Source organism: Rhincodon typus, chromosome 6 (assembly GCF_021869965.1).
Source record: "Rhincodon typus isolate 14 chromosome 6, sRhiTyp1.1, whole genome shotgun sequence".
In the NCBI taxonomy this organism is placed as follows: domain Eukaryota; kingdom Metazoa; phylum Chordata; class Chondrichthyes; order Orectolobiformes; family Rhincodontidae; genus Rhincodon; species Rhincodon typus.
Window position 1 is genome coordinate 13,957,676 of NC_063337.1, and position 25,000 is coordinate 13,982,675.

At 40.9% G+C, this 25,000-nt stretch overlaps 1 protein-coding gene across 6 annotated transcripts in view; it reads left to right on the forward strand.

Moving 5' to 3' along the window:
- Positions 1 to 25,000, forward strand: part of ppp2r3b (protein phosphatase 2, regulatory subunit B'', beta) — a 119,819-nt gene that overhangs the window by 41,753 nt on the left and 53,066 nt on the right. For all 6 annotated transcript variants that reach the window (XM_048597736.1, XM_048597735.1, XM_048597734.1 and 3 more), the window contains exon 3: positions 19,110 to 19,295. In XM_048597736.1, the coding sequence (XP_048453693.1) occupies positions 19,110 to 19,295 (186 nt within the window). The remainder of the gene's footprint in view (positions 1 to 19,109; positions 19,296 to 25,000) is intronic.

Genomic DNA, 25,000 nt, shown 5'->3' on the forward strand with positions numbered 1-25,000 from the left:
ATTCCCGATCAAGTTTACCATTCAATGTGACCAGATTAATATAGTTTTATCTGTGCTGTGTCACAAAGTTTTTAGAAAGTGATCTCTTTCAGTTAGGATGGATGATGCAATGGTTTCAGGGCCAGAGAGGCTGTTTATAATTCAGTATTACTTGGTTGTATATTGTAACTCGTTCAACAATACATAACTTTTGTGGCCTTGTTATAACATTATTCCGGCAAAGAAAGGAAGTTCATGTCCGTTCTAACAATTTCTGAAGAATTACAGTCTGCTCTATCTTCGATAATGCACCGACTTATGGGAGCAGGAATTTACTGACAGCAAGTTCTGAATTTGTTTTTTTTTTTTTTTTTGCAAACAGCAGGTATTGTTGACAGTTTCCTAGTTATAGTGACAGCAAAAATGGGCTTTCACCATTGTTATAGCAGCAAACTCCAGGCTTTTTGTCTTGGAGTTCCAAACCTTATACAAGAGGCGTTTGAAGATGCTTGTTCCTGAATGTCCTTTCTCATTTAATGTTTAAATCCTTCTAGGAGGTAGCTTAGCTCTTCCGTTGTTGTAAATTGGTTTGATGCCCCTGAGTAAGAGGTGGTGGAACAAAATCAGTGAAAGATACCCCTTCTGATTTCTTTTACTCTGTGATGCGCAGGATCTTGCAACCATTTTAACTACAACTCTTAGAACATACCGATATTATTTTTGAATTAGCTGGGATTATTAGATCCAAAATTATTTTTACCATTGAGTTCTCCATCTCTTGCTGGGAAAAATAACTTTTTAAATACTAAAACATATTCTACTGGCACATTTTCCTTTTTAAATGACAAAACAACAGATCAATTTGGCAGTCAAACTGAAAAGTAATAGAAAGGTGATTAAGTATTGGGGTTAGCCTTTTTGTCTTGCATGAGAAGTTTCTCTGAAGCAAACTTCTGGCCATCACAAAAATTCAGTTCAAGCCTGCTATTGCTGTAACAAACAGGTGGTCTGTTGATATGAATTACGCAGTTGCAACTCTTGCAAACGTGCTAGAGGCCACATTCAGATGCAGAATCAACAAGGCAAGTGAAACTTGTTTGATTGACCTGACAATGATTGGCCCACAGCTGGAAATTTCAGTCAATCAAGCTACTCTATGTAGTCTGTAACTGAAGTCAAGTGGCAGCAAGATGCTGCTGTGAAAGCTGAGCTTCTGAGCATTCTTTCATATCGCCGTAGTTTTTGGCTGGATTGATTATCGCCTGTGTCTGCATGACTGGCTCCCAAATAACAACAGGTTTGTTTCTTTTCGCAACCACCCATTAAGGCTTTGGAATGTGGCCTGCAAAAAAGACAGAGCCTGAAGTGACTCTCCAGATTTGTACTTTGCCTAAGCCAAGAATCTGTGATGTATGAAGACTATGTTAAGCCTACTCTGAATATTGCAGCACAGTAGGTTTAATGAAGCTGCAAGGAAGCTTTTTGTTTTGTTGCCACAATTCATCTTTCATTTTCAGTTGGACTTGATTTTGAAAAACTATTTCCAATCTAAGTCTGTTTACTTGCCCAATCTTTGACAATGATGATTAAAGATACTTCACTGCGGCAAGATCCAGACCTCCGGAAAGAATTGGCTTTACTAGCCCAGGGATGTGATCTTGTCTTTCCATCGAGATTTAAGAAGAGGCTGAAGGCTTTTCAGCAAGTCCAGGTTGGGCTTAGTTTTTCTTTGTCTTAAAATTAAATTTTGAAGAAACCATGTGCACTGTGAATCATTAGTGACTCGGGACCTAATAATTAATTGTATATTTGGAATAGAATTGAGTGACATGGTTTTATCATTTAGGTGTTACTGTCTTTACTTGTAAATAAACAGACAATTGTATTTTAAGAAGCTATGTTTTAAGTAAATTGTATAAAATTGGTAAGCAGTATTTAACTACCAAACTTGAATTCTTCACAAAATAATTTTGGCTACTTAAGATTTATGTACTGTGACACTTAATCTTCATTGACAATACATAAAGTTTTTTTTTATTTTTGCTGGGTACCTTTTGCTTCCAAAAAAAGGGGACAAAAGAGATCTCTGTCGAGCCTGGGTGAAATTGTTGAAATTTGTAAAGTTTGTGCTTAGCAGTTAGTAAATGCATGCTGCACCTGCAGTAGCTTCATTTACCGTTTTTGTCTAACCCCTCCCGTCCTTGGAATTTTTGACTATCCTGCTCAGCAAATTCTTAATATTTGCCTTGTCATGTGGAAAATTGAGACCGTATAGCTGCAATACATTATATTCACAAATTGTTTGTTTGTCCTTGTTTACTAATGGTTATTTCATTTTTTTTATAAGCTAAGAATTCTGTTGTTTGTCACTAGGTAGGAGTTTATTTTTTGTTTATTCGGCCATAACTGGATCCTATTGTATCCATTCTCGATGTATTCTTTAATCTTCAGTTTGCAAGTTTCTTTTATAGCTTAAAAAGCTGTAAGTACATCAGCCAGGGTTTATTTGGAGTACTAGTGGGTGTATCAATATGCACTATTATTGTGGAGTAAGTCAGGCAGGAACTTAGAGAATGAATCCAAAGGTGAAGTCACCATAGTCCGAGTGGACCATAGGACTGCTGTCACGTTTGAGAGATGACTGGTAGTGATTTAACCCAGGCATCACCATACCTCTGACAAAGGGAGAGGGTGAGGCAGAAAGTCCTTTCATGGTAACCTCTAGAATTTAACCCATCCTGTTGGCTTTACTGTGCATTGCAAAGAGCCACCAGCCAACTGAGCTAACTGTCCCCAGAATAAATTCATAGCGATGTACAGCACAGAAACCGATCCCTTTGATTCAACTCATCCATGTTGACCAGGTATCCCAAATTTAATCCCATTTTCCAGTGCTTGGCCCATATCCATCTAAACCTCTCCCATTCATAAGCCCATCCAGATGCCTTTTTAAATGTTGTAATTGTACCAGCCTCCACCGTTTCCTTTGGCACTTCATTCCATGCACGTGCCATGTTCTGTGTGGGGGGAAAAAAAATTGCCCCTTTTTATGTCCCTCTTAATTTTCCCTTCTCATCCTAGATCTATGCCCTCAAAAATCAAGAAGTTGCTATCTACATTGCCCTTCACCTCCCCAAGTTTTGCTGCACTTATAACTATTGGTGGAAGGCATGAACTTGTGGTACATACCTACTTAACTCGGTTAAGTGTTTTATCCATACAAGTATATTTGTATTTCTAACAGCATAATAAATCTTGGTTGTTACCAAACAATATGGCTGGCACAGAAAAGTCACCTTTTTTATAAATAGTCTTGAACCTTCAGATTTTGATTTATTGTTGGAGTTTTTTAAAATGTTTGTCTCTTCCTCCTTGGGGCGACACAGGTGGTTCAGCCAGCACTGCTGCCTTACAGCACCAGGGACCCAGGTTTGATTCCAACCTTGGGCAACTGTCTGTGTGCAGTTTGCACATTCTCCCCATGTCAGTGTTGGTTTCCTCCGGGTACTCTGGTTTACTCCCACAGTCCAAAGAAATGCAGGTTAGGTGGATTGACAATGCTAAATTGCCTGCCATGCCCAGGGATGTGCAGGCTAGGTGGATCAGCCATGGGTAGGTGGGATGGGAGGCCATGCTCTTATGAGGGTGGATGTGGACTTGATGGGCCAAATGGCCTGCTTCCACACTATAAGGATTCTATAATTCTTAACTTTATCTTTGTTCTCACTAGGATTTTGTTTTCTGTCCAAAATTTTACGTACATAAATCAAGTGTACACTTTGTTTACAGTTGTCCTAGAATGGGTTCTTCAATCTGATTTGTTGAAAAGACGACCCTGGATCCAATGTAGAGGGCCCCTGAAATGGATCACTGATTACTATAAATTACAGTGAAACAGTGCATGAAAGTACTACAGGCAGCTGTTCTACTGACTGTAATATCTAGCCCAGTATTCTTGGTATATTTACATTGCTGGGAAAGTTGCAATGTGATCATGTTGCTCACCCCTTCCACTGCTCCCATATTGTCAAACTACTTGGCCAACTAGTGAAACCATTTTTTTCCCCAATTATACATGGAAAGACCAAAGCCACATTTTGGGAAATAGAGCTTGTGTAGATACTGACACTGGTTTCCAGTTCTTTCCAGTTTCAGACTGGACCAGTTTGCAACCTCAGTCTTTTAATTTATCACACTAAAGCTTCTATATAAATGCACATTGTTGTCGTAATTACAATATGGGAAATTGTTACAAGACTTTCAATAAAGTGAGTTTTTGAGTTGAATAAGAAAAGCGCTAGGTTAGACGCAGCATGCAAAATTTACATTTCTGTTTTTGTGAAGTGGTTTGCTTTCTCTTTTCCAGAATCCTTTGTTCAAATGCTTTCTTCAAAAGAAAAGTTAGCATTTGCTTCATGGTAATTCTGCAAGAACCTCATCTAGAGTGAAGCAGTTGAACAATATTTCTCATTCTGTCTCCTGCATAGAAAGTAAACATTTGGTTATCTTGAAGGTTTTATACATTTTATGTATCTATAATTTTCAGAGTAATTCAATGCATGTTTTCACTGAGGTTCTGGACCCTTATGTTTGGTTAAGCTGAGTAAAGTGTCACCAACTTCGTTGGGTTGCAGTTAATCTGGATTGTACTGGCTTCATATTGTTCACTTACATTTTTTTGGTCAAAGCTACTATAATGAAGTAGTAGAATTATATCTGATATAGAACTCATTCTTGTAACTATTGAAGTCTTTACATTTCTTTTTGTCTGAAATACAGTCTTTTTAAATAAACTCTTGAGTCATTACTAGAATACATAATATTCATAATATAGTATTATTAAAAATAGCAGGAATTGTGTGGACTCCAAGTTGATTTTCTGAAAGCTAGTGGGTCGTAGGCTTGTAATTTCTGCAGAGGAATTAGTTCAAATTGTTTCATCCATTTTAAGGAGTTAAGATGGTGAATTTTTGAAAAATATATACCAATTTAATTTTTTATGGAGGGGTCCAATAACATTTGATAATTCTCAACTCCCACTTTCCTGCCTTTTCTCTAACCCTTGATTGCCTTTCTGATTTTAAAAAATCTATCTCAACCTTTGTAATTGTCTTCATATCAAGAAATGGAAGGAAGTTGAGGCAAAAGCTGTGTGGCCATACACAAGAGAACTACAAGCAGGAAAACTGGAAGGTGTCAGCACAGAAATGCAGACAAAATGGAAAACCATTTGAGAAGAAGCTAGCAAAGCTGGTATGAAAAGTTCCAATTTTATTTTTGGCGAGTGACAGGAAAAATACAGTTCTACATGTTTTTTGGGAAGTGATGCTTAAGCAAGCTAAAACGGATTGAATCCTAAAAAGTAGACCAAGTAGTTCAGGCATACAAAAGTACTAAGGGCTCATACCAGAGGACTTGATTGTGAACTAAGCAGTGTTAGTTCATTTGAAAAGGAACCCTATTTACCTACTGTTGCTATCAGGTGAGGAGAGATGAATTAATGAGGAAACAGGAAGAGAAAGAGACTTCCAATTCTTACTGTTATGAGTCCATATTTCTTTCTGCTGTACTGCTCAACAGCAACTGCTGAAGTAGAGTGTCTGCGTATTACCAAGTTTGGATCTGTGGTCACCCCCACTAAAGCTTGATATCCTACTGGCAATCGTTCGTGTCTAAATGTATGCGACTTATCAGGCACATGCAAACTGTAGCCTAAGATACCAGTTTCTTGACACCTTTATTCATTTGACTGGTTTGTGTCTTTAGGTTAAATGATTTGAGTTCAGACAGTTTTGTATATCCCATTTAGCTTCCTGAATTTGCCTCAGTCTGTGGTCAGGTGATCGTTGCAGCCGTTTTAAGTCTCTGATTAACAGAGGAACAAAAACAAAAACAGGAGTTCTGAGGAAGGGTCCCCGGCCCCGAAACGTTAACTCTGTTTCTTCCTTCATGGATGCTGCCAGACCGGCTGAGCTTCTCGAGCAATTTTTGTTTTAGTTCCTGATTTACAGCATCCACAGTCCTTCCGATTTTTATTAAGTCTGTGATTGACCTTTTAAAACCATTTTAGTTCATGAGAGGTCTCTAGTATTAAAAACAGATTATGGAAGTTAGTTCATTTTCTTTCTAACCATTATCATGACATGACCGAATCAAGACTAACATAATCCAAGTGAAAGTGTTCATAGCTTTGTGCTGTCTATGTTAACAGTACCTGCCACATAGCGACAGAGCAGGCCTATTGAGCTTACTCTGCTGTTCAGTTAGATCATTGTTGTTCATTTACCTCTCACAAATCACACAACACCTGTTGTGGGAAAGTGGCAATATCTCCATATCCCTCGATGCCATTAGTCTCCCAAAATCTATTGATTTCTGTCTTGGACATGCTCGATGATTGATTTGCGTTTCCACAGCCCTCTGAAATAGAGAATTCCTGTTTAATTAGAGACAACAACTAGTGAATTTAACCTGAGGTTATGGCACCTGGGGCAAGGTTGGGAAGATGGGACCTTTGATGACCTCAGCTGGTACAAGAATTGAATTCATACTGTTGGCATCACACTGCATTACTAACCAACCCATTACCTACATTTAAATGCATTGCGAATGTCCTCATTTACACTTTGCCCAACATTACCACAACGGTTTGGCCTATAAGCAACTGCCACCAATGTCTGCTGCCCTTTACTATTTCTTGGCTTCACCCAAACTGTTTCTACATCTCGATACTTGGAGATAATATCATCTCTTAATGATTTCATCCTCAAGATCTACCTCCTCTTTTGCCTATTCATCTCTAAATGCTGAATATCATTAGATATTCACCCTTTGGCCATATCTCCATAATGGCAATTAAAACCTAGACATTTTAAGTCAGCCTGTGCATTAAACCATCAACCTCTTTGATTCATCTTTTTTTAATTACTTCTTCATGGGATTTGGGAATCACTAGCTAGTCCATCAATTACTACCTATCACTAATTGCTCAAGAGCATTAAGAGTCAGCCACATTGCTTTTTAAATTCTGATCTGGCCTAAAGGAGATTAGTGAACCAGATGGGTTTTTACAACAATCAACAGTGGTTACATGAGTGCCATTAGGTTAGCTTTTCATTCCAGATTTTTACTGAATTCACGTTTCATCATGGTGCGATTCAGACCCACGTCCCTAGAACATTAACTTGGGGTTCTGAATTTCTCATCCAGTGACATTACCACTACACTATATGGTGTGCATCTGATAGTGAATGCAACTCCAGGGCTTAATCAGTTGAGTTGGAAGGACTGAGAAATTGTGTATGCTGCCAGATCGATGGATGGTGATGAGGGTGCTTGTGGATATATAAGATGTATCTCTGTTGCATTGGCAATCTAAAGTGAAATTTACCTCCTTTTATTTGGAATATCATTTGTCTGTTCATTTGTGGTTAATTGCATTTGTTCTGATTTGTGGTGAAGCACAGCCGCCACCTTTTTCAGGGAAACTAGGGATAACTAAAGTGCTCATCCAGTCAGTTTTTCTTTTCTTTATTCATTCATGGAATGAGGGCATCGCTGGCCAGGTAGCATTTATTGCTCATCCCTAATTGTCCAGAGGGCAGTTAAGAGTCAGCCACATTGCTGAGAGTCTGGAGTCACATGTAGTCCAGAACAGATAGGGACGGCAGTTTCATTCCGTAAGGGGCATTAGTGAACCAGATGGGTTGTTCTGACAATTGACAATGGATTCATGTTCATCATTAGACTCCTAATTCCAGATATTTATTGAATTCAAATTCCACCATCTGCCATGGTGGGATTTGAACCCAGGTCCCCAGAACATTATCTGGGTCTCTGGATTAACAGTCCAGCGATAATACCACTAGGACATCACCTCGACCCAAAATGCTAACTCTGATTTCTCTGCACAGATGTTGCCAGACCTCCTGAGCTTTTCCAGCAATTTCTATTCTTTTGTTTCTGATTTACACCATCCGCAGTTCTTTCGGATTTAAGTCGGAGAGCTTCATATTGAATTGTTCAAGTTGTTATACCTTATCTGAGACTCATCATTGGTACTCAGTACCCCAATTTCCACTTAGTATACTTCACTTTGACCCCAGAAATTCACCCAAACCAAACGAGGCACACCACGATAACATGAAAATATTAAAAATGCATTAATCGAAAACTTTTGAGAAACATTCATCATCTGAAGCTATTATTTCATATAGTCATCTTATTTATTTGCAACATGGTTTGCTGACTAAGTTGCATCTTTTCTCTGGTTACCCTAGAAGGGACGGCACAGTGGTTAGCACTGCTGCCTCACAGCGCCAGGGACCCGGGTTCAATTCCAGCCTCAGGCAACTGTCTGTGTGGAGTTTGCACAATCTCCCCGTGTTCTGCGTGGGTTTCCTTCGGGTGCTCTGGTTTCTTCCCACAGTCACAAAGATGTGCAGGTTAGGTGGATTGGCCATGCTAAATCGCCTGTAGTATTCAGGGAGGTGTAGATTAGGTGGGTTATAGGGGGATGGGTCTGGGTGGGATGCTCTGAGGTTCGGTGTGGACTTGTTGGGCCGAAGGGCCTGTTTCCACACTGTAGGGATTCTATGATTCTATGAAGAGTGAAAGTGGATATCCTCCTAGAACCACTAATTGTGTTCATTTGATGTTAGGTAGTGAATGCCAGGACTTTAATCCAGCAATTTTTGTTTCTTATTTCTTAGGGGACATGGGCAACACTAGCTAGCCAGCGTGTATTGCCTGTCCCTAGTTGCCTTTGAGAAGATGATGGTGAGCTGGCCCCTTGAACCACTCCATGTGCTGTATGTAAACCCACAATGCTCTTAGGGAGAGAATTCCAGGATTTTGACCCAGTAACCATGAAAGAATGGCCACGTCAGGATGGTGAGTGGCTTGGAGGGCAACTTACACGTGATAGTGATCCCATGTAACTGCTGCCCTTGTTCTTCTAGATGGCCTTGTTGAATTGCTACATCGCATCGTGTAGATTGCGCACATTGCTGCTACTGCATATTGGTGTCGGATATTTATGTAAATATTTATGAATGTGGTGCAAACTATACAGGTTGCTTTGTCCTAGATAATCGTAGAGATATACAGCATGAAAACAGACGCTCTGATCCAACTCTTTCATACCGACCAGATACGCTGTAAAAATCTCGTCCCATTTGCCAGCCTTCGGCCCATATCCCTCTAAACCTTTCCTATTCATATACCCATCCAGATGCCTTCTAAATGTTGTAATTGTACCAGCCTCCATCACTTCATGTGGCAGCTCCATTCCATGTACATACCACCCTCTGCAAAAAAAAAAAAAAAAATCCCTTAGGTCCCTTTTATATCTTTCCTCTCTCTCCTTAAACCTATGCCCTCTAGTTTTGGACTCCCACCACCCTGGAGAAAAGACCTTGCCTATTTACCCTATGCATGCCCTCATGATTTTATAAACCTCCTATAGAGTCACCCGTCAGCCTTCCCTGCTCCAGGGAAAATAGCCTGAGCCTATTCAGCTCCTCCCTATAGCTCAAACCCTCCAACCTTGGCAACATCCTAGTAAATCTTCTCTGAACCTTTTCTAGCTTCACAACAGCCTTCCTATAGGAGGCATACCAGAATTGCAAGCAGTATTTCAAAAGTGGCTGAGCCAATGTCCTGTACAGCTGCAACATGACCTCCCAACTCCTATACTCGATGCACTGAACGATCTAGTCAAGTGGACCAAACACTTTCCTCACTATCCTATCTACCTGTGATTCCACTTTGAAGGAACTATGGACCTGAACTCCAACTGTGTTCAGCAACATTCCCCAGGACCTTACCATTAACCGTATAAGTCCTGGCCTGAATTGCCTTTCCAAAATTCAGCATCTCCCGTTCGTCTAAAATTAAACTCCATCTGCCACTCCTGACGGGTGATTTGCATGCACTGAGTAACCTTCACTCCCCTCCGATTTTGGTGTCATCTGTAAGCTTACAAACCGTACCTCCTATGTTCACATCCAAATCACTTTTATACAAATGGCAAAAAGCGGTGGATCTGGCACTGATCCTTGTTCCATACCGCTGGTCCCAGGCCTCCAGTCTGAAAAGCAACCCTCCACTGCCACCCTCTGTCTCCTACCTTCGAGCCAGTTCTGTATCCAAAAACTAGCTTTCCCTGTATGCCGTGTGATCTAACTTTGCCAACAAGTCTACCATGAGGAACATTGTTGAACGTCTTATGAAACCCATGTAGATCACATCCACCACTCTGCCCTCATCAATCCTCTTTGTTACTTCTTCAAAAAACTGAAATTAATGAGATATGATTTCCCACTCAACACGGTGTTGACTGTCCCTAATCTGGTGTCCAGCTTCTGGAGTGTTATCGGAGCTGCACTCATCCAAGCAAGTAGGGAGTTTTCCGTCACACTTCTGACTTGCCTTGTTAGTGGTGGACAAGCTATGGGAAGTTGGAAGATGAGTTATTCAACTAGCTTCAGACCTGTTCTTGTAGTCACAGTATTTATATGGATCATCCAGTTCAGTTTCCAGACACTGATAACCCCCAGGATGATATGGGAGATTGTGATGGTAATACTGTTGAATATTGAGTGGATAGATTGTCTCTTGTTGGAGATGGTCGTTGTCTGGCGCATGTGTGATGTGAATATTACTTGTCACTTGTCCCCCCCAAACCTGGATATTAGCCAGGACACTTCATTTCAAGCTTCAAGTGAACTAGAAGCTGGTGACCTTTAGTAAAATTATCCGTAGAATCCATACGATGTGGAAACAGGCTGTTCGGCCTGCTGAGTCCACACGAACTCTCCAAAAATGGGTAATTTAGCATGATCAGTCCACCTAACCTGCACGTCTTTGGATTGTGGGAGGAAATCCACACAGACACAAGGAGAACGTGCAAACTCTACACAGATGGTCAACCAAGGGTGGAACCGAACCAATCTCCCAGGCACTGAGACAGCAGTGCTAACCACTCAGCTGCTGTGCCAATGAAGAAACCAGTGAAGTGAATAAAGGGGAAGGTACACGTGTCCTGGAAAAAGTTGGGGAGTACAAATTCCTCTCCAAGTCACGCTATCTTAAGTTGGAACTAGATCACTACTCCTTTGCTATCACTGCACATATTCAAAAAGCTAATTCACTGGCATCTGCTCAAGTGATTATGGTTGGGCATCAAATGCTGGCCTTGCAATGGAAGAATTAAAAAGTACAGCTCAACTTTCTCTTTTTTTAAAAAAAATCCTTTCTTCAGGAATTTATAAATTTTAATCTAATCAGTATGTGGATTCTAGTGCACTAAACTGACTACTGTCCTGTAATAATTGGAAGCAAAATAAATGTGTTGCCTTTAAGGCACTGAAGAAATGAGAAGAAAACCCACAAGTAGAAGTTTAGAGACAGGAAATCTGATTTCTGTCACAAAGGCATTTAATGGGTTGTGATTTTTTTAATGCCAGAACAGTAATATTTGAATCAAATGTAATACTTTGGTCGCCTGTATGAGGCAGTGATGTGGTATTAAACAATTAAACAATTGAATGATACGAAATGGCATAGCATGGGGACGTGTACAGAGGGAGAGATGAATTAGCAGATGGACAGTTGAAATATACCAGAACATGAACATGAATACAACTAAAATCAAAAGCTGTTTAAGGACATTTTAGTGCTGAGTGCCTCAGACAGATGAGATAATGGCCCAGGTCTTCCATTCAAGAACCAGTGTTCACTTTTTGTTAATGTTGCTTAAATATCAGTTGAAATTCTCTGTTTTTATATTTCTAGCTAGCTTTTACTTTACCCTTAATTTTTCCATTCTCCTTGTTAACTTCTTAGTCAATCTTTTTTTAATATTCTGCTGCCTGACTCTGTGCAATTATTTCATTTTTCTTTTCAGTGTGATGCTATTTTTAATGCTTTCAGATAGCCATAGATGGTGGGTGCTTCCCTTGACATCTTTCTCTTGTTAAAATATGCAGAATAGATAACTTCTGAAATGTCTGCTACTGCATTTCTATTGATATATCATCAACCTAATTTGCCAATTCACTTTAGCTAGCTCTAGTTTCATGTTCTCAAATGATCTTGTTCATGTTTAAAATGTTAGTCTTGGACCGACTCCTCTCTACCTCAAACTAAATGTGAAATTTTGATTGCTGGTACCTAGAGATGCAATTCCCAAAGTAAATGTTCTCATTGCACATTGCCAGGTCTAGTAGCATCTGTTCTCTGGTTGGATTCAGAATGTGTTGTTTTAACATTCTATGGACTTCAAGGTTAGCTTTGCAGGAGCTAATATATAGTGAAAAAATATCATGGATGTAATGAACACTCAATTGTTAAATACAAATCTGAAATGCTCAACTGTAGTAACTGCCAAGTTAAACGTTTCCAGCCTTCTGCATGAGATGGAGACAGGTTACGTGTGACTTCACCTAAGTTGAGGATGAGGGACTTTTTTTTTATTTTGTTGATTTTGAAGCTCGGAGTTCTATACAGTGCAGGGCTGGGGTCACATGGCTAATCAACTTATGAACCTTCCAAAGAGGAAAACAAGTATGTTTAGAAGTGCCATTATGTAAATGGCAGCAGAAATGACAAACTGGGGTGGAATTTTTGGTCTCAAGAGCTGAGCCATTTAGTTGCCTATCTGTTGGAGCAAATCAAAACTAATTCTACTGTCTTGTGCGCCATAACTCAGTTTTGCTTCAAATACGCATCCACTACTCCATCGAAAATGACAATAGAGTGGAGCTGAAGCAGAGATTCTAGCAAAGCTTTCCAAACACAGCAAACCTCCCTGTAGAGCATTTTTTTAACCTTTCTCGTTGCTCTTTCACTTGCAATCTTAAATTGGCAACCCTTGGTCACTGACTTCCTAGTTAGAGCAGATAATGTGCATGAGACCATCTGAACTCAATGTATTCTGCAGTATAAATTTTTCTTGTGCATCTCTAGATCATTAGTGCTGTCACCCTAGGAGTCTCCTGCCACAGCCAAGTTCTAAATAGAGAAGTTTATATAGGGGTCCAGTGTCATTTATAGAAATGACTTGTACTGCCCAGCAGTGATTAGCATCTTTTTAGTGAGATAACAAGGTGTAGAGCTGGATGAACACAGCAGGCCAAGCAGCATCATAGGAGCAGGAAGGCTGACGTTTCGGTTTTAGTGTCGGTCAAGCTGGCTTAAGAAACGATACTGATGTTGGACCATCTTTCTTACAATCAGTTTAGCAGGATCTTGTGACGATGATAGTCTTAGTACCTCACTAGTGCTTTAAAGTGACTCGTGTAGGTTGTCCACGTGCCTGAAACAAACAGGAGCACAGTGATCATGACTGGCTGGTATCCTTCAATTACTGTTTTTTCATAATCTGCCAAAGGCTGAGCCGGCATGTTGAAGGCAAGGATGAGTTTGACTGTCCATGTCTGCCTTTGTCAAAAGGAAACTCCCAAGATGCATTGCCAACTCCCTCTCTGAATCATATGAGAAAATGACCTAGAACTCTGTTCGAGGTTTTTTATTTGTTACAGGAAATGTGTGTCATGGACTAAGCCAGCTGTACTCTGGGCTGAAAGAATCAAAGGATATAGGGAAAAGCAGAAACTAGTAAAATTGGACGAACGGCCATAATAGTTCTTAATGGTTTAAAGGGCTGAACAGCCTACTTCTCATTTTCTACTTCTGTTTTTTGCCCATCTCTAATTGCTGGGGTTCCAAAGAAGAGTCATTAGACTCGAAACATTAAGTCTGTTTCTTTCTCCACAGGCGTTACCAAACTAGTTGAGTTTCTCCAGCGATCGTAGGAACTGCCGATGCTGGAGAATCTGAGATAACAAGGTGTAGAGCTGGATGAACACAGTAGGCCGAGGAGCAGGAAAGCTGGCCTTTCGGGTCTGGACCCTTCAGAAATGGGGGAGGGGAAGGGGATTCTGAAATAAATAGAGAGAGAGGGTGGGGAGGTGGATTGGTCGAGCAGTTTCAGGGCCAACGAGATTACCAGAGGGTTGCAGTGGGAGAGATCCACTGAGGTCTTTTCAGAGGGTGGAGAGTAACTTCTTCAAGGTAGGCATCCTTAGAGGCTTCGCAGTGGGGTTAAAACTGATTCAGAGACAGTAGGAACTGCCGATGCTGGAGAATCTGAGCAGAGAGCGTGAATGCAGTCCGTCGTTCCTGCTCCTCTGCTGGCTGGCCTGCTGTGTTCATCCAGCTCTACACCTTGTTATCTCAGATTCTCCAGCATCGGCAGTTCCTACTATCTCTGAATCAATTTTAACCCCACTGCGAAGCCTCTTCTAAGGATGCCTACCTTGAAGAAGTTACCCTCTTCCCACCGGAAAGACCTTGGTTGATCTGTCTCCCACTGCAACCCTCTGGTAATCTCTTCGGCCCTGAAACTGTTTGACCAATCCACCTTCCATCCATCTATCCCTATCCCTATCCTATCCCCCTCTTCCCCTCCCCCATCGAAACGTCAGCTTTCCCGCTCCTCTGATGCTGCTTGGCCTGCTGTGTTCATCCAGCTCTACACCTTGTTATCGCAGATTCTCCAGCACTTTGTTTTTATTCCCAGAGCTGGATTTAGTCCAGTGACATTACCATTATACAACCACCACACCATCTGTAGACTACTGTGGAGTATTGGAGTTAATGAGCATGCACAAAAGCAACATCTGAAGCTGTGACAGAGGTTGGGAGTTCTTTTGACTTTACATTGAAGGAATATATTTTGAACAATGTGTTGTGTAAATGTATCTATGTGCTTGTGATTTAATTCGCTGGTGGTGAAGTGCAGTATTTGCACTGGTGCAGTTGTCTTTGACTCCAGTTTTTACCGAGGTGGCTCAGTGGTATTCCTGTTGATGAGGATCATATCATCCACAAGTATACAGAGAATGGTGATAAATTTCTGAGGGCAGTCCAACTTGGGGAGGATATTCCAAACCTTCTGAACTTTTTGAGAGGTGAAGAAGGGCCGTGTACAGTGGTTGATGATGATCCTTGTATCTAAAAGGAATAAAAACAAATGAAATGTTGATCTGATATTGATGCTTTTGGGGAGGGAGGAATGGAGGCTAGACTTAAAACTTGCTGCTTCTCTTCCAAGTTACAGGGAGCATGTTTTTTTTTTCTTTTGTAAATAATCCCTAAACCTCCTAGGAAATTATCTCACTTAACATTTTATCTGGCATTTCGCTGGAGAAAAGAAAATACTTTTTTGATGTGCATATGCAGTGCAAATAGGAAACTGGACGTTTGCCATTGCAGACAGCTGTCTGTTGTTACCCGATATGGAATCGGATTGCAGAATACATTGTCCGTTCCTCCAGCAGCTGAAGAATTGTTGGGAAGTTTGCAGTGTGTTATACTTGCTCTGTGACACAAGAATCTTTTTGCGTATTGACTGTCTTCAAATTGCAGATCTATTTATATAAATTTATTTCTTCTTTCCCCACCCATTGCTTTGTAAATATCCATACATCACTATCCCTAAGCAGGGAAAGGTTGATACGCCATTCATTGTTCCTTTCCGCTTTGAAGCGCAAGATTTCTGCAACCATTTTTCTACACTAAAGACCATGTAGAAATCCAAGTCCTATTTTAACTTTGCCTATTGTCTTTATCAGGCAGTTCAAAAAATTTTGTTGCCTTGACGGTGCTATATACATGCATAACTATGAATTTAGCAGGTATTTTGTATCAGCCTTCACTATAGTGGATAAAAGTTACATCTCAGAAATAGCTGTAAATCGGGAAATGGAAGGGATGGAGGGAACTCCAGAAAATTAGAATTACTAAGCACTTAGATATTAAGCAATCTTGGAGCTCTGGGCAGACAAGTCCCTGATGAACTTCATCCTAGGAAATTAAAAGAAGTCGCTAGTGAAATAGTTGATGTTTAGTTTTAATTTTTAATAGATAAACTAGGTCACAAGGGCAATGTTAGAAGCCATTGAAGGCATTACAGTCGGGCCCTTTTAAAGTTCAAGGTAATTGGCGTTTTGTGAAAGGAAAATGTTTTAATAAACTGGTTAAACTTCTTTTGAGGACGTAATATGCTGGAGGTAAAAGAAAAACTAGTGGATGTACTGTACTTAGAAATCCAGAAGGCATTTAATGAAGTGCTAAATCAAAGATTATTGCAGAAAGTACAAGGTCATGATGTGGAGGATAATGTATTGGCATGGATAGGAGATTGGTTAGCTAACAGGAAACATGGCTTGTATGGGTCATTTTCTTGTTTGCAAGGTGGGTGTTTGTGGTGTGCCACAAGGATCAGTACTAGGAGTTTAACATTTTACAGTTGTCTGTAAATACCTTGGAAGAAGTGACCAAAATTTAAGGCTCCTAGATTTGTTAATGACTCAAAGAGAAGTATGAAAGTGAGTTGTGAAAAGAAAATAATACAAGGATGGACAGTGTGTTCAAATGTGATACCTGGAGGCAAGGATCTAACAAATGGACTGAAATGTAAGAAAATGCAAAGTTGTCCGTTTTGGCAGGAAGAATATCTAATGTTATTTTAAATGGTCAAAGATTGCAGAGCCCTGAGAAGCGGAAGGATCTGGGTGTCCCTGTGCATGAATCGTGAAAGGTTGTTATGCATAGAGTAATTAATTAGGAAAGCTAGTGGAATATTCTAATTTTATTGCATAGGGACTTGAATATAAGAGATAAAGAAGTGTGAAGTATCGCATTTTGGAAAGTCAAACCAAGGTAGGACTTGTACAGTAAATGGTAATGTCCTGGGGAGTGTTGTGGAACAGAGGGACAAGTACACAGTTCGTTGAAAGTGGCATCACAGGTGGACAGTGTGGTGAAGAAGGCATTTAGCATTCTGGCCTTCATTGGTTGAGGCATTGAGTACAGGAGTTAGAACGTTATGTTACAGTTGTGAGTTGTTGGTGAGGCCACACTTGGAGTATTGTGTACAGTTTTGGTCACCGTTATAGAAAAGACATAGTTAAACTGGAAAGTAAGCAAAGATGACTTACTAGGTTCTTGCCAGGTCTAATAATCCTGAGTTATATGGAGAAGTTGGCCAGGATAAGACTTTATTCCTCGGAACGGAGGAGAATGGGGGGTGACCTTATTGAGGTGTATAAAATCATGAGGGACATAGGATGAATGTGTATACCCTTTTTCACAGGGGTGGTGAATTGAAAACTAGAGGTCATAGGTTTAAAGGAGAGGGGATATATTTAAGAAGGACCTGAGGGGCAACTTCAGTGCAGTTGGAACTAGCTAAGTGAGCACCATGGTCAGCTGGACCACTTTTTTGGACCAAAGAGCCTGTTTCCATCCTGTATTATTCTATGACTCTATGACACACACACACTTCTGTTGTACAAGGTGTTAGTAAGTAGTAAGACCACATCTGGAGTACTGTGTGGAATACTGGCCTCCTTGTTTTAAGGAAGGACGTAACTGCAATGAGAGCAATTCTAAGAATGTTTTTTTGGGTCGGTTATCTTATGAGGAAACATTAGACAGGCTGTGCCTGTACCTACAAGGCTTGGAGCAAGAAGTGATTTGATTGAAATGAAAGATCTGCACAGTCTGGATGGGATACATGTGGAAAGGGTATTTGCAGGAAAATCCAGAACTAAGGAGTCATTTAAGACTAGATAAAGATAAATTTATTTCTGAGTGCCATCAGTCTTGCTCAAACGTTAGTGGAAGCAGAGGTAGACAGATCCTTTGGTATTCAAGGAATGAAAGGTTATCAGGAATGGACTGAACCGATTTACCCCACATTCCAATCATCATCATATTGGTTGTCCTGCTCTGCTGCTGAGTTCCTATTTAGATCTCCGGAATTCTTTCAGCCACTTCCAGTTTCAGTACACTATACTTTGTATTTAAAGGAAAGAAGAAAATAATATAAACCATTGAATTTTCCAAACAATGTGTGTAGGAAGTATGATATTTCTCTTTATTTGAGAATACTTAGCATTTCTACATGTTCCTTAGAGCGCTTGCTATCCAGTATGTTGAAAGTGTTTTGTTTGCCTACATTCTGTGCTTGTTGCAGTATTACAGTTGTGGTCCAGATCCAACTCTGGTATATAATAGAGATTGTAAATACCTTGCAACAGTACCATTTCTCTCTTTCTGAAGTCTCTTTATTGGAAATTGTATATACTGTTTATGCATGGAACCTCCATGTCATGTTAAAATATGAAGAGTGCATGGATGTGAAATATGTTTGTTTAAACATTAGTTCTTTAAGCTTCACCTGGATGCTAAGTGTTCCAAGGAATGTTGTCAATTTGTCAAGTGTAAGTGAATAGGTGGATCATTAAACAAGAAATAAAACATTTAGCATTTAGCTTAAAATTCTTCAAGATGCTGTCAGTAGTGGATGATGGGCACCTGTGCCCGTAAATGATAACCAGTCATAAAGTAATAGTGGAGAAGCATCATAGAGGATTGGAAGAATTCACAATCCACTTAGTGGACTAAATTTTGTTAGTGTTTCTCAATCTTTTACGTTTTTAAAAAATACTTTTGTGGTTCTTCAAGGCATAGCTATCCTTAATGCCTTTTGTGGCATTTAAATTTTCCAAACTCCTTCACAATCAAGTAAGACTGTACTTTTGAACTAGTGTAAAAATGCTGCAGCTAATTTGCATAAAATCCTATATACCACAATGTAATGTCCAGAAATCTCATTTATTTTGATTGAGAAATAAATATTGGCCAGGCTACTAGTTATAACACACCTTAGCATGATTCAAAGAAAACATCATCTGTTTTTGTCTTTTACCCAAAATACCAGATTAAGCCATAGTTAAACATATCTCATCTGAAATTTGGCGCATCCGACAATTCAGCACTGCTCTAATACACTGGCATCTCGGCCTAGTTTTGATGCTGCTGACTCTGGGATGGGATTTGAGCCAAGTGTCATGCTGTGAAGAATGACATAATCGCACTGAACTAGGGAGAACTGGCAAGTTTTATGCAGAAACTTTCCTTGGGTGTTAAGATGTTGGGATAGAGTTCGTTATAGGCTGGATTGTCGATGGTCTGTGAAAACAGCAAATTTGATGGCTTAATGACTGACTTGGTTGCATGCATTTTAAGCTAAATGCTGAATGTTTTATTTCTTGCAGGTTCAAGCAAAAAAGGAGAACCCCTTGCCTCCAGCTCTGAGTGAGTGCATTCCAAAGTTTTATTTCCCTCAAGGTTGTCCAAAAAGAAACCTTGATGTAGATGCACTTATTGCCAGGATCGAAAATGCCTACACACAGTTTGATAATGAAAGAGCAACTCTGGAAGACATGGGAAAAATTGCAAAAGTAAGTTCTTTACCCTTTTTTTTTAAAGTATAAGATTTGTAATATTAATTTGATACAAGGAAAATAGTTTTTGTCATTCCCAAATATTTAATCACTCTTGGTATTTTTTTATGGAAAGCTTTCATATGAGGTTTGTAGATTGCGGTCATGCAGAGTAATTCCACAACCTGCTTAAAGTCCTTGATGCTTGGTCAGACTTGTATTCAGGGCCAGTCCCTATTTGTTTCAGTGCTAACTTATGCAAGGATGTCCCACTATTGTACGTGCAAGAGGGATAGTTTATTGTGACGTGTAATGTTGTCACCTTTTATGTAGCTCTCAGGAATTCATCCATTCATCCTTGCAATGGCCTGAGAGGCTACTTCTGTTCCTAGCTCTTATGGTCTTAAATAGACAGCTTTTTAATCAGTAAGTGAATCAAGGGTCATGTGGAGTTGAGGATTATTGGTTCAGCCGTGATCTTGGTGATGGGTTAGAACATAGAACATAGAACATTACAGCGCAGTACGGGCCCTTCGGCCCTCGGTTGCGCCGACCTGTGAAACCAATCTGAAGCCCATCTAACCTAAACTATTCCATTATCATCCATATGTTTATCCAATGACCATTTAAATGCCCTTTAAAGTTGGCGAGTCTACTACTTTTGCAGGCAGGGCATTCCACGCCCTTACTACTCTGAGTAAAGAACCTACCTCTGACATCTGTCCTATATCTATCACCCCTCAATTTAAATCTATGTCCCCTTGTGCTAGCCACCACTATCCTAGGAAAAAGGCTCCCACTGTCCACCCTATCTAATCCTCTGATCATCTTGGATGTCTCTCTTAAGTCACCTCCTAACCTCCTCCTCTCTAACGAAAACAGCCTCAAGTCCCTCAGCCTTTCCTCATAAGACCTTCCCTCCATACCAGGCAACATCCTGGTAAATCTCCTCTGCACCCTTTCCAATGCTTCCACATCCTTCCTATAATGCGGTGACCAGAACTGCACACAATACTCCAAGTGCGGCCGCACCAGAGTTTTGTACAGCTGCAATATGACCTCACGGCTCCGAAACTCAATCCCTCTACCAATAAAACCTAACACACCGTACGACTTCTTAACAACCCTATCAACCTGGGTGGCAACTTTCAGTGATCTATGCACATGGACACCGAGATGTTTCTGCTCATCCACACTACCAAGAATCTTACCATTAGCCCAGTACTCTGGAAGGAGTAACAGGAATACAAAGTGAATCATCTCACACTTTTTTCCGCATTAAACTCCATTTGCCACCTCTCAGCCCAGTTCTGCAGCTTTTCTTTGTCCCTCTGTAACCTGCAACATCCTTCCGCACTATCCACAACTCCACTGACTTTGGTGTCATCCGCAAATTTACTAACCCATCCTTCTACGCCCTCATCCAGGTCATTTATAAACATGACAAACAGCAGTGGCCCCAAAACAGATCCTTGAGGTACACCACTCGTAACTGATTTAGAATTGGGTCTGCCCATCTGGAGCAAATTTTGTCATGAATCTGGTTTGTTTGATTTATCTTGTGGATTTCTTTTAACTGTCAAATCCAGATATCAGATTTATGTCTAGATGATTTTAGTTTTGTTATTTTTGCACTGAGTCACGTTATTGTTTGTCTGATTTTGTAGGCTTTCCTGTAACAGGTTACTGTAATTTTACTATGAGTATTCATTTTAATGCATTGATTTGCATGTTGAAATATGTAGAAGTGAGTTTGGATTTGTCATAGAATCCTTGAAATTCACAGCACAGAAGAAGGTCACTCAGCCGTGTGCGAACGTGCGTCCGCGCTAACAGAAGAACTAACCAGTCTGTCCAGTCTTCGAGTTCTTGGTTTACAGGACTTCCATGCATATCTTGAGTGCTTTTCAGTTACGAGGCAGATTTCTGCCTTTAGCACCCTGTATAGTTGATAGGTTCCGGATTTTCTGTCACTAATTGGGCAAAAGGTTTTCTTTGTTTCTCTTCTAATCATTCTATCAATTACATTAATCTACACACATGGTTATTAAGCAATTGGTTATGGAAACTGGATCCTTCCTAAACATCTCGACCCCTCATTTTTTATGCACTTCTTCGGTTAAATATCCCTTACCTTACTCCTTTGCAACTGTTCTGTATAGCCATAATTTTCCAGTCCTGACAACGTCCTCCTAAATCTCGTGTAACCCTTTCAGTGCAATCGCTCCTTCTGATAATGTGACCAGAAGTTTTGTCCACAGATCAGTATAGATCCTGCTCCAGTTTAGCGCCTACACCTCCCCCCTCACCCCCATCCCAGGCCCCACGAAGACTTTCCACATCAAGCAGATGTTCACCTGCACGTCTGCTAATGTGGTGTACTGCATCCGCTGTTCCTGTTGTGACCCCCTCTACATCGGGGAAACCAAGCGGAGGCTTGGGGACCGCTTTGCAGAACACCTACACTCGGTTAGCACTAAACAACTGCACCTCCCAGTCACGAACCATTTCAACTCCCCCTCCCATTCCGCAGACGACATGTCCATCCTGGGCCTCCTGCAGTGCCACAACGATGCCACCTGAAGGTTGCAGGAACAGCAACTCCATTCCGCTTGGGAACCCTGGAGCCCAATGGTATCAATGTGGATTTCACAAGCTTCAAAATCTCCCCTCCCCCTACCGCATCCCAAAACCAGTCCAGCTCGTCCTCGCCTCCCTAACCTGTCCTTCCTCCCACCTCAAGCCCCACCCCTATCTCCTACCTACTAACCTCATCCCGCCCCCTTGACCTGTCCGTCCTCCCTGGACTGACCTATCTCCTCCCTACCTCCCCACCTTCACTCACCTTTACTGGTTCCATCCCCGCCTGTCTGACCTATCTTCTCCTCTATCCATCGTCCCCTCTCTCCCTATTTATTTCAGAACCCCCTTCCCCTCCCCCATTTCTGAAGAAGGGTCTAGGCCCGAAACGTCAGCCTTCCTGTTCCTGTGGTGCTGCTTGGCCTGCTGTGGTCATCCAGCTCCACGCCTTGTTCTCTCAGATTCTCCAGCATCTGCAGTTCCTACTATCTCTGATCCAGTTTAGTTGTTAATTTGTTAAATATTGTCTGAAGTTTGTAGAAAGCCAGAGGGCCAAGATTGAGGGAGGATTAAGCTTATTAATTGTTTTGGGTGATTAAACATCTTTGAAATGATGAATATAAGAGCAACTTAAATTCTTAGAGTAATACAGCGTGGAAATGGGCCCTTTTGGCCCAAACTGGTCCATGCTGACCATAGTGCTCACTCAGCTAGTTCGAATTTGCCCACATTTGGTCCATATCCCCCTCAACCCTTCTCATCTGTGTAACTGTCTGAATATTTTTTGAATGTTGCTATTGTGCCTGCCTCAACCACTTTCTCCGGCAGCCCATTCCATATACGCACCACTCTGTGTGAAGAAGTTGTCCCTCGGGTCCTTCTTTAATTTATCCCCTCTTGCCTTAAACCTATGTCCTCCATCTGTCAATTCCCCATACCTGGGCAGAAGACTATGCATTCATCCTATCTATGCCCCTTTTGATTTTATACGCCTCGACAAGGTCACTCCTCATTCTCCTCTATTCCAAGGAATAAAGTCCTATTCTGACTGATCTCTCCCTATCATTCAGGCCTACCTGTTGTGACAACATCCTCAAGTCTTCTTTGCTCATTTTTCCAGTTTTACAATGTCTTTCCTGTAACAGGGTAACTAAAACTGTACAAAATACTCCAAGTGCAGCTTTGCCAACAGCTTATACAACTGTAACATAATGTCCCAATTCCTGTACTCAATGCCTTGACCGATGAAGGCCTGCATGCTAAATGCCACCTTCATCAGCGTACCCACCTGTGACGCCACTTTCAACAAACAGTGTACTTGCACTCCTGTACTTGAAGACAGGATTTTTTTTTTTTTTAAAAGTCTAACTGATACAGTTGGGTAAAAATTGTTTTCAGAAATCCCTTTTGCATAACTTGAATTTGCATCAAGCTCAGTTCCTATAGAAATCTCTAGGTGTTCTCATTTATAGCATACATCATGTTTAAACTTTGCTGTGCCACTGGTCCAGTCCAAGCATAACCCTCAGATTGTCTGCCGTACCTGTTGGATAAACTTGCATCTTTGTAGGGGTTGTGTCTACACCTTTGTGCTTTGAACTGTAGTTGATGTAGACCTTCACTTAGTGGATGTATTTTGTGTGGGTGGCACCTTGTTCAGAGTGGGCAGTGGTGAGAAGCTTGGGACACTACGGCGAATGAAAACATTGGATTCTTAAAGCCGCGGGGGAAAGAATGTCCTTTTTTTTTCCTCCTTTTTTTAAAGATTTAATGGTATCAGCAAAACACCAGCCTCCCCACTTCGTCATGGCCAATTGTGAACTAATTCGGATAACGCAACTGCGCTTAATTACTGCAGTTTGCAGCTCGGATACCTTACATGGCAATGCTCCTACCAGGTTACTCTGAATAGGAACACACCCATCTCTTGTGTCTCTGCAGAAATCATCTCAGTTCATAGTTTGCTTTCTTAGTGCTCATATTCTTTGAACTAACTCAGCTGCTTGCAGCATTTCTACTATCATTTACCTTTTTGCACTTCACCATTTCATTTGAGAACCTAAAGGCTCTCATCATTTCTGGCTTGCCTTTCTTCTTATAGCAGACAGAAGGATGGTAACTTGTCATAGATGCCAGCAGCAAATAGTCAAGAGCAGACATGTCACTGTTCGTATTCCATGTCAATGTTGTGCCCACAGCATTTGGCAGCAGCTAAGTAATAAACACGCTGCACATGCTTCAATAAAAAGGCTATGTCTGATATCTAAGAGAAGTAGTCTTTAATCAGGTGCAGAAGGACTGGGGTCATCGCACTCGGTCAAGGGCATTTGTCTGTTTTCAGTCCAAGGAGTAGGCTATGGTCTGTCATCAACTTGTAATCGAGATGTATCCATGCTATGTTGGGGTAGATGGGGATTGAACTATTGCACTGAAATGCAAAGGGATAATGACTGTGAAGGAGGCCATGAATGGGAGGGCATGGGTTACAATGGAAGGAAGGTTTTATGTTTTGCAAGCCACCATCACCCTGACTTCTGGATGTAGTTATCAATAATGGGGAATAAATATGATGGCCTGGTGACTGAGGAGGAGAATTTGACTGTCAAATAAAAAAAGTTTGATGGTAAACTGGGGTGCCTCAAAGCTGATGGGATTAACAGGGACAGCTGTACAAAAGGGTACGTGAAGATTGGGAGAAAATCTTGACTGAGGGAGACCTTGTAACTTGCCCTGGTGCATGGTCTAGATACTACCTTGCCCAAACCTTAAATTGTGCAACAGAATGAAAAAATGGCTTCCAGTGCACAAGTACTGGTTTGTTTCAAGGATCCACTGGAGACTTGTGTGGAGGCTCTCAATCCTCAACCTACAAATATATCACTTCTCTTCATCTCTTTCATGTGGTGAGATCAGGGCTACAGTCCAGGCAGTGTGATTTTCCAGCATCATTGGCTTCTCTCAGATGCACAGCACTATAGACTCAATATGTCATATTGAAAGCGCCTTTATTGTAACATTAACTTGATCAATGTCCTACTCAACTCTGATCATTATAACATCTTGAAGGTCTGTGCCGGTCACCCAACAAGCTGACATGATGCCTACATTCTTGACTCGAGTTCCTGCCTTATTTGAGACATGGA